At 31.5% G+C, this 10,749-nt stretch overlaps 2 protein-coding genes across 2 annotated transcripts; one reads left to right on the forward strand and one right to left on the reverse strand.

Annotated features, from left to right (window-relative positions):
- Positions 1 to 1,104: 1,104 nt before the first annotated feature.
- On the forward strand, positions 1,105 to 5,376 carry LOC117928231 (probable leucine-rich repeat receptor-like protein kinase At1g35710). Its single transcript, XM_034848147.1, has 4 exons — positions 1,105 to 1,588; positions 1,661 to 2,452; positions 2,798 to 4,591; positions 4,984 to 5,376. Exons 1-4 carry the CDS (start codon positions 1,105 to 1,107, stop codon positions 5,373 to 5,375), a joined length of 3,462 nt encoding a protein of 1,153 aa, XP_034704038.1. The 3' UTR covers position 5,376.
- Positions 5,377 to 6,040: 664 nt separating this feature from the next.
- Positions 6,041 to 6,601, reverse strand: LOC117928232 (cytosolic sulfotransferase 15-like). The gene has a single exon (XM_034848148.1). It carries the CDS (start codon positions 6,599 to 6,601, stop codon positions 6,041 to 6,043), a length of 561 nt encoding a protein of 186 aa, XP_034704039.1.
- Between the last annotated feature and the right edge of the window lie 4,148 nt (positions 6,602 to 10,749).

Here is a 10,749-nt window from a genome sequence, read left to right on the forward strand (position 1 = left end):
ACTAAAATTTAATAAATGGGGCCCATATATAGTTGGACCATTACATCAAACAAGGTCATTGAAAGGGCCATTATGATATAATATCTAATCCAAATTTTTGAATCATAATTGTTGATAGGAATTAGCAATGCAACACTTTTTGACTCGTTCAAGGCCACAAAAGTCTTTATCAAAAGGGCATGCAGTTGATTAGAAAGATATTTTTTATATTGATATATAATTGTATATATACATTTTAATTCACAACTAAGATATATTTTAATTGACAACGATGAAATTGTTTCGAATAATAATACAAAACATAAATAAATTATTTTAAGTTGATAAATAATTCAGTTTACACTATTATTAGAACATATATAAAAAAAATTCAAGATTAATAAAGACAACATAAAAAAATTTTGAAAACAAAAACTTATTGAGTTAAGGCATTCTTTTGTATGATGAAAAATATAAGTATAATCACGTTGTGTATATTTCCATTTTTTTATTTTTCAAGTACATGAATAGAAAATTTTTTTCTATATTTTGTTTTTCAAAAATAATTTTATTAAATTTTAAAATCTATAAATACTTAAAAATAAAATAAAAAACCATATTTGTAAATGAAATGTTAAAAATTATATTTTTTAAAAGAAAAAATAGAAACAAAAATTTTATTTTATACATAAGCCAATTCTTCATTAACAAAGAATTGATGAGATACAATTCCATGCATACTCGATTCTTTTATTTATGGTTGTCTATTGTTAATCTACAATTTTAAAATTTTTTCCAATTTATTCACGTAAAATTAAAGAAAAAGGGAAAAGCTATTAAAAACTTCAATGTTTCAATTACAAGCCATGTGGCCTATTCTTTTTGCCCCATTGATGTCCATATTCATAGAATGCAAGTAGAGTATTGGTAAGTGAATCATGCTAATGGAAATATTGCAAGTAGAGCGTCAAAACTAACTAGCTTTATGTCTAATGCTGACTAATATATTTGAAAACCTTGTTATAGGAAATGACTATGTAGTTAACAAAAATATTAGATGCATGTAGATTTGAGTTTGAGTGTATAAATAAGTAATGAATATCCTTCATTTCCACCCATCCAACAATGGCCCTTCAATATCTTTCATCCTATTCCTCACTCTCCCAACTCATCACCATTCTTTGCTTCTATATCATTCTTCATTTCCCTTTTTATTCATCGTCGTCATCAGTTCATATCTCCTCTACATCTACTTCTACTCCTCCCACTTCTCCTTTGATTATTGAGCAAGGAAAAGAAGCACTCACTCTTGTAACATGGAAATCCAACCTTCATACTCAATCACAATCTTTCCTTTCTTCTTGGTCTGGAGCTTCCCCATGCAATCATTGGCTTGGAGTTACTTGCCACAAGTCAGGAAGTGTCTCCAGTTTAAACCTTCATAGTTGTGGTCTAAGTGGTACGCTCCACAATCTCGATTTCTTTTCACTCCCTAATCTTCTGACTCTTAATCTTTCTAACAACTCCTTCTATGGAACCATTCCCACCCACATTGGTAATATTTCCAAATTGATCACCATCCTTGATTTGGGTTTGAATAACTTCAATGGCATCATACCTCACCAAGTTGGATTGCTAACATCTCTTAGTTTTCTTGCTTTGGCTTCCAACCATCTAAGAGGTCCAATCCCTCATTCAATAGGAAACTTGAGGAATTTAACCACTTTGTACCTTTATGAGAATGAGCTTTCTGGTTCGATCCCTCAAGAAATTGGATTGTTGAGATCTCTTAATGAACTTGACTTGTCTGATAACAAGATCACTGGTCCAATCCCTCATTCCATAGGAAACTTGAGGAATTTAACCACTTTGCACCTTTTTCAAAATGAGCTTTCTAGTTCGATTCCTCAAGAAATTGGATTGTTGAGATCTCTTAATGATCTTTCTTTGTCAATTAACAATCTCAGTGGTCCCATCCCGCCTTCCATAGGAAACTTGAGGAATTTAACCACTTTGTACCTTTATGAGAATGAGCTTTCTGGTTCGATCCCTCAAGAAATTGGATTGTTGAGATCTCTTAATGAACTTGACTTGTCTGATAACAAGATCACTGGTCCAATCCCTCATTCCATAGGAAACTTGAGGAATTTAACCACTTTGCACCTTTTTCAAAATGAGCTTTCTAGTTCGATTCCTCAAGAAATTGGATTGTTGAGATCTCTTAATGATCTTTCTTTGTCAATTAACAATCTCAGTGGTCCCATCCCGCCTTCCATAGGAAACTTGAGGAATTTAACCACTTTGTACCTTTATGAGAATGAGCTTTCTGGTTCGATCCCTCAAGAAATTGGATTGTTGAGATCTCTTAATGAACTTGACTTGTCTGATAACAAGATCACTGGTCCAATCCCTCATTCCATAGGAAACTTGAGGAATTTAACCACTTTGCACCTTTTTCAAAATGAGCTTTCTAGTTCGATTCCTCAAGAAATTGGATTGTTGAGATCTCTTAATGATCTTTCTTTGTCAATTAACAATCTCAGTGGTCCCATCCCGCCTTCCATAGGAAACTTGAGGAATTTAACCACTTTGCACCTTCATACTAACAAACTTTCTGGTTCGATCCCTCAAGAAATTGGATTGTTGAGATCTCTTAATGATATTTTTTTGTCAATTAACAATCTCAGTGGTCCCATCCCGCCTTTCATAGGAAACTTGAGGAATTTAACCACTTTGCACCTTTTTCAAAATGAGATTTCTGGTTCGATCCCTCAAGAAATTGGATTGTTGAGATCTCTTAATGATCTTGATTTGGCAGTTAACAATCTCAGTGGTCCCATCCCGCCTTCCATAGGAAACTTGAGGAATTTAACCAAGTTATATCTTTCTGATAACAAAATCAATGGCTCAATTCCTCCCGAAATGAGACACCTTACACATTTGAGATCTTTAGAGTTATTTGAGAATAATTTGACTGGCCAACTACCGCATGAGATATGTGTCGGTGGAGTACTTGAAAGTTTTACAGTTGAAGGAAACCATCTTACTGGATCTATCCCAAGGAGCTTGAGAAATTGCACTAGCTTGTTAAGAGTTAGGCTAGAAAGAAACCAACTCGCAGGAAATATAACAGAAGATTTCGGTATGTACCCGTATTTAATTTATATTGATCTGAGCTACAACAACTTGTATGGTGAGCTTTCACATAAATGGGGGCAGTGCAATAGCCTGACAAGCTTGAAAATCTCCAATAACAATATTTCTGGTATGATACCACATCAACTTGGGGAGGCAACCAAACTAGAACAACTTGATCTCTCTTCAAATCGTCTTGTTGGGGAGATACCAAAAGAATTGGGTATGTTGAAGTCATTGTTCAATTTGATGATAGACAACAACAAACTTTCAGGCAACATTCCTTTGGAATTAGGAAATTTGTCCAATCTCGCACTTCTTAACTTGGCATCAAACCATTTAAGTGGCCCAATTCCCCAACAAGTCCAAAACTTTCGGAAATTGTTGTCCTTGAATTTGAGCAATAATAAGTTTGGGGAGAGCATTCCCGCTGAGATTGGGAATGTGATCACTCTTGAGAGTCTTGACCTTTGCCAAAATATGCTGACAGGAGAGATACCACAACAACTCGGAGAATTACAAAGCTTGGAAACATTGAATGTCTCCCATAACAACCTCTCGGGTACCATCCCACCCACTTTTGATGATTTGCAAGGCTTGACATCCATAGATATATCCTATAATCAGTTGGAAGGTCCGCTACCCAACCTCAAAGCCTTTCGAGATGCTCCATTTGAGGCATTAAGCAATAACAAAGGTTTGTGCGGTAACATCACTGGTCTCGAGGCATGCAACACCGATAGAAAGAAGGGGAACAAATTTTTTATTTTGATTACACTCCTTATTTTGAGCATTCTATTGCTTTCATTTATTTCTTATGGAATTTATTTTCTTCATCGAAGGGTAAGGAGTAGAAAAATTAATTCTAGAGAAGTAGCAACTCATCGAGATTTATTTGCAATTTGGGGCCATGATGGGAAAATGTTATATGAACACATCATTGAAGGGACTGAAGATTTCAACTCAAAAAATTGTATTGGCACTGGAGGATATGGAACTGTTTACAAGGCCGAGTTGCCTACAGGTCAAGTTGTTGCTGTGAAAAAACTTCACTCAACACAAGATGGAGATATGGCTGATCTGAAAGCTTTCCAAAGTGAGATTCACGCTTTAACAGGCATACGACATCGCAACATTGTCAAGCTTTATGGCTTTTGTTCATGTTTACAAAACTCATTTTTGGTTTATGAGTTCATGGAAAAGGGAAGTTTGAGAAACATTCTAAGCAACAAGGACGAAGCAATAGAGTTTGATTGGGTTTTGAGGCTAAATGTTGTCAAAGGCATGGCTGAAGCTTTATCTTATATGCACCATGATTGCTCCCCTCCTTTAATTCACCGAGACATATCAAGCAACAATGTTCTGTTAGATTCAGAATATGTAGCTCATATATCCGACTTCGGCACAGCTCGACTTCTGAAGTCAGACTCATCTAATTGGACTTCATTTGCAGGAACTTTTGGTTATATTGCTCCAGGTGATTTTTCTTGGTGACTTGCTTATCTCTAAACTGCATCCATACATGTTTATTAATGTGTTATTTATTGCATCGGGATGGAACGGTATACTCAATCTTTAATACCTCAAATTTTTGTTGAAACCATACATGCTTATCTCTAGTTTATCATTCTGTTCTTTTGCTAAGAAATTAGGATTAACATGCTAATTGCTTTCTACATTACTTATTTGTTTGGAGTATAATGTTAAATATTACCTATTTTTGTTGGGCTATAAGCTTATGGTGATGCGGAATTCCAACAGATGCATGGTAGAGTTAATAACACAACATAAGATTAAAAAAAAATTAAAATTAAAAGTTTTATAATAATTTAGCAGACAAAAGCATGATCAAATATTCCTTAATTGCAGAACTTGCTTATGGCTCAAAGGTGGACAATAAAACAGATGTTTATAGCTTTGGAGTGGTAACATTGGAAGCAATTTTTGGAAAGCATCCCGGGGAACTCATCTCATCGCTCTTTTCATCAGCATCCTCGTCATCCTCATCACCTTCAACTGTTTATCATTTACTGTTGAGTGAAGAGATAGACCAACGTCTCTCACCTCCTATGAATCAAGTGGCTGAGGAAGTAGTGGTTGCAGTGAAGTTAGCACTTGCATGCTTGCTTGCTAATCCCCAATCTCGACCAACCATGCGACAAGTTTGTCAAGCACTCTCAACACGGTGGCCGCCATTGTCAAAACCATTCTCCATGATTACTTTGGGCGAACTGCTTGGTCATGGAGGTGAAACTACTTGAGGGTCTTCACTGATCCTTGTATATATATTTGTTGTCATGCATTGTGTGCGCCTTGGATTTTACTTTTCATTGTCTTTGTATTATGTTTTCTTATTTCAGTCAAGTGTAGTTTGCACAAAAAGGTTTTGCATCTTGCTTTATAAATCAAGTGTTATGCAAGTAGCTTTGAGCAAAGCTTTGATTCATTATGAATTGCTTCATGATTAAGTCTACAACTAAGTTAATAATGAAAATTTAGTCGAAATAAAGTCTTCATCTATCCAAGTAAAACCCTCAGTACCATTCATCCCATGTGGTCATTCATTATTAATATTGCATCCCTATCATCCCCACCAACTCGTGCTACAAGATATATAACCATATCTGGAATACTGTAAAACCATTTGTCATTTATTCTTATATACGAATTACTTTGGAAAGAGTGTGTTTGGAATTTAAAAAAAAAAATGTACAGATAGGAATTCATCTGTTTAAAATCAAGTTATTTTCATAAATTTAAAAATATTTAAAAATGATACATTTTGTAAAAAGGAATGGTTATGGTTGTAGTTCTAAAAAAAATTACCATATTTTCTTCTACATAAATGAATTGACTAATTTTTTTAATAATAATTTAGTAGTATAAACATTTAACATTTTTCACATCTTTAGAGAAGGGATTGGTATCAAGCCCTCCTTTTGTACTCTATCATAACTACAAAATCATAATTATAGGGCGCATGGGTTGCAAAAATTCTTGGGCTTGCAAGACCATTAAGATTAATAGATTTCTGGTCATTTTCGAAAAGATGAAACTCACCGCAAGGCACAAGCGCATGAGGGCTGGAAGTGGGCAGGGGGGTCTGTGCCGGAGCATAGTGGTCTCGGTTTACAATGGAGAAAGCGAGGGCCTTCAACCATGTGGTGCCTGATTTTGGGAGAGTGCACAGTAGCAAATCTGTGGCTTTCGCGAGGAAGTTTCGATGAAAGGAGATGATACCTTGAACGGCTGGTGATGGAATCCAACAGCCTTGGTATTGATAGAACGGAAACCCATTCCAGGCCATCTTCCTGGGAAGGGTCTTGATGAGACCTTTCAACCCGTTGCCCCGCATTTCATCTGCTCCAAATGAATTGCTTTTGGAGATTTCAGCTGTTTTCTCCATGAGAATGGACAGAGGAAATGGATACGGGAGGGTAATGGTAAAGGAATTGGACAAATGACAAGTGGGAAGGATAAGCTCCATATCTATTCTAATCACAATGTGTTATCATGCACAATATTTCAAAGTGTATCGTCCACCCGTGGGGCATGGCTTCGGGCCTTGGATTTGAGAGAATAGGCTTGATCCAACCCAAAAGGCCCATCCATAGCTTGAATATTCAAACTTTAGCCCACTTCCTCGCTCATTATAAAGATATGAGAATGAATATTTTATTCTTTTTTTTTCCCCTTCATTCTCATATTTAAATAATTTAATTGACACTAAAATGAAAGAAAAAATGATTCCTTTATAAATAAAATCCCACTTATAAGTGGGTTTATGAGGTATTTTGATTTTCTAGTACAAGTTATTTTCGAAAACATCAATTGTTTTTAAAATTAATTTTTTATTTTGATTTTGTAAAAAAAAAAATTATGAATTCAATTTATATAATATAAACTAAGTTTAATTCATGTCTTATTAAAAATTAAAACAAATTTTAAATTAAAAATAAATATTTTTTTAATAAAATATGAATATTAATAATATAATAAAATCATAAATTATATTTTTTTATAAATATTATAAAATATATGGATATTAACATCTTATAAAAGCATAATTGATTTATTTTGTTAAAAATAAATAATGATAATAATTCAAAATTAATAATCTCTAATAGTATTTTATATGATTTTATAAATATTATAAAATATATGGATATTAACATCTTATAAAAGCATAATTGATTTATTTTGTTAAAAATAAATAATGATAATAATTCAAAATTAATAATCTCTATTAGTATTTTATATGATTTTATAAATATTATAAAAATATGAATATTAACATTTTTATAAAAAAAATTATTTTATTAAAAATAAAGAATAATAATTCAAAATTAATGATGGCTAATACTATTCTATTTTAAATGAATTTGAAAACAAATAAGGTTTAATATTTTAAGATATAAATAAGCCAAATTTTCATACATTTATTACTTAATTAAAGATATGGTATTTTAAAATTTTTATTTAATTTATAATCAATTAATTAGTTTTTTTGAATTTTAAATTAGTCTTAAAATATTAGAAAATTTATTAAAGAATTTAAAACATTAATTATGTCTTTTTTTTTTATAGTCCTTGTATATATTTTTGAATTTTAAATTATTTTTTAAAATTATTAAACTTATTAATAAATTCAATATAAATTTTCATTTGATTTAAAATTCATTTTCTCTAATGAAGACAAAAAATGAAAAAATATTTTTCTATTTTACTTTGTTTTTAAAAATTGTGTATAAAACGACAATGAAGTAGTGGTATAAATTTTTTAAAAACAATTTTATTTTTAAATTATATGCCCAAATAGGTTTTCATTATTTAGGAAAAAAAAAACTCTCAAGAATGTCTTCTTAAATGAAAATAAAAAATTTAATATACATATACATACATACATACATGCATATATATATATATATATATATATATATATATATGAATATTGCTATTAATATATTTCTTTTTCATTCTCATTCACTTGTTTCTTAACATTGAAATGGAAACACATTATCATTCTAATTTTACATTCCTACATGCATCCAAGTACAAGAACTAAAATCATCGAATATGAATAAAAACGGGAAACTTATTCTCATTCCTCATTTCGTTTACTAAACATAGTTTGCAGGTTAGATGAGATCTTTAAACTCACTACTCAACATTTCATTTCTTTAGAGATTTCAACTGTTTTCTCCATTAGAGTGGGCAGAGGAAATGGATACAGGAGGGTAGTCTACATGAGATGTAATGGGTAGTTGAAAATTATAATATTAGTGGTACATACAACATATTTCAAACCGAAAGTATATACAATTAGTATATATGATATGTGTCAATTTTAAAAACACAAAATACATTTATGACATTAAATATTTGGTCATATAAATACATAATCCATTGAAGTATTATCTTTGTGACATAATTATAAATATGAAGGAATCATGATCGATCATATATATATATATATATGACTAAAACTAAGTTGATATGATTATGATGAAGAGATCCAATATAAAACCAAAAGACTTCGAATGTAGTGACGGGGCTAGAAAGGAAGCCTAGGGTGGACATGATATGAAATTTATTTTAAGGAGGGTAGAACCAGGGATGAAAATATCGATAATCACGGATATATCGGATATATTAAAGATATATCGATGGATATTTTGACACAAAATATCAATATATCAAAAATTGATCAAAACTTATGAAAATGTAAGAAAAAACTCTTAAAAAAATGAAATTACGAGTATAATAGACATTTTAAAGTTGCTTTGTTGAAGAAATTGATATATGTATGATATGATTTGTGATATTAAATTTAATTATATAATGTCGTTTGATAAGAAATGTGAATTTTGTAAGTGTAGACTCATTATGAAGTTAAATTATTACAAATATACTAATTATGTGATTCAAATATATTGCTATGTTAAGTTAATTTACTTACCTCTATTGAAAAAATATATTAATTAATTGTAAAAATGTACTAATTTAAATTCAATGTTATACTAATTCAAAAATGTATCAAGTTAATTTATTCTCAATATACTATTATTATACTTGAATATCAAAATAAAATAAAATAATTAATTTAAAACTAAATTATTGCAAATATACTAATTATGTGATTTAAATATATTTATGATTTTTATTTAAAAATATTGGTACATTTTGATACAAAATATTTTTATTTAAAAATATTAATAATTTTATTTATGATTTTATATTTAATTAGTATACAAAATACATTATAAGATAATTAAAATTAAGTTATTTATAATAATTTAATTTTTTTTTACCAATTTTTCATCGATATATCTTTGATATATCCGATATTTCTCCAAATTTTCAACGATTTTTTTTCTCATTTAGGGCTGATATTTGCTCGTATCATCGATATATCCGTGATTATTAGAGAATTCATAACAATAGATTTTTTTTATATTTTAAAATTCTTGTAATTAGTTGTAATTTCCTATTTTTGTTGTAATTCCCTAATTTAGGATTGTTTCTATTTTTGTGTTTTGGGCTAATTCTAGGATTGTTTCTTATTTTTGTTGTAATCCCTTAATTCTAGGATTGTTTCCTATTTTTGTGTTTTGGGTAACTCACGACAATGCCCGTTTTTGTGTATATATATTCATTCTTAATCAATGGAAAAATCAAGTCATTGTTTCTCAATAATTCTCTCTCTAATTCAACATGGTATCAAGAGCCTAATCTTCTTGGGCGTATTTTCTTCCTTTTTTTTCCCTCAGAAACACCAAAAGAAATCTACAACCAATCTCCTCAATGGCTTCCGGTGCATCCCTCTCTTCCACCAACGATACTATCACCATCCAAAACTCCCAAGATCCTCAACATCCTCTCCTTACAATCAATCTCTCCAATATCACCAAATTGTCATCCACCAATTATCTCACATGGAGCCTTCAAATCCAATCTCTTCTTTAAGGTTATGATCTTCATCACTTCATTAATGGCACTCATACTCCACCATCACCCACAGTCACCATCACTAGTGTTGCATCCCCAAATCCCACATACACAACCTGGAAGCGTTAGGATCATCTCATCTTTAGCGCTCTCCTTGGTGCTATCTCCGTTTCATTACAATTGCTTATTGCCCGCACCACCACTTTTCTTGATGCATGGCAAAGCTTAGCCAATACCTATGCCAAACCATCTTCTGGTCATATTAAACAATTGAAGGAATAATTAAAGCAGTGTACCAAGGGCTCAAAATCAATTAGTGAATATATGCAGACGATAAAGACTCGTGCCTATAAACTTGCCCTTTTGGGGAAGCCAGTTGATGATGAGGATCTTATTAACCGAGTTCTTGAAGGACTCAATGATGAGTACAAATCTGTCATTGATGCAATTAATGCCCGTGACACTTCAATTTCTTTTGCTAAGCTCCATGAGAAACTTCTTAACAAAGAAGCATCTTTTCAGACCAAACCATCTCTTCTATCACTACCAGCAACAACAAATCCCACAACCTTCCGGAATCGTCCAAATTAGCGTCCACCAGTGACCACTCCACAACAACCAGGCCTTATCACTGCATTTTCTCTTCATTATCAATGCCAACCCAAACCTAATTTGGGTCGTTGTCAA

The sequence above is a fragment of the Vitis riparia genome, chromosome 13, assembly GCF_004353265.1.
Source record: "Vitis riparia cultivar Riparia Gloire de Montpellier isolate 1030 chromosome 13, EGFV_Vit.rip_1.0, whole genome shotgun sequence".
NCBI lineage: Eukaryota > Viridiplantae > Streptophyta > Magnoliopsida > Vitales > Vitaceae > Vitis > Vitis riparia.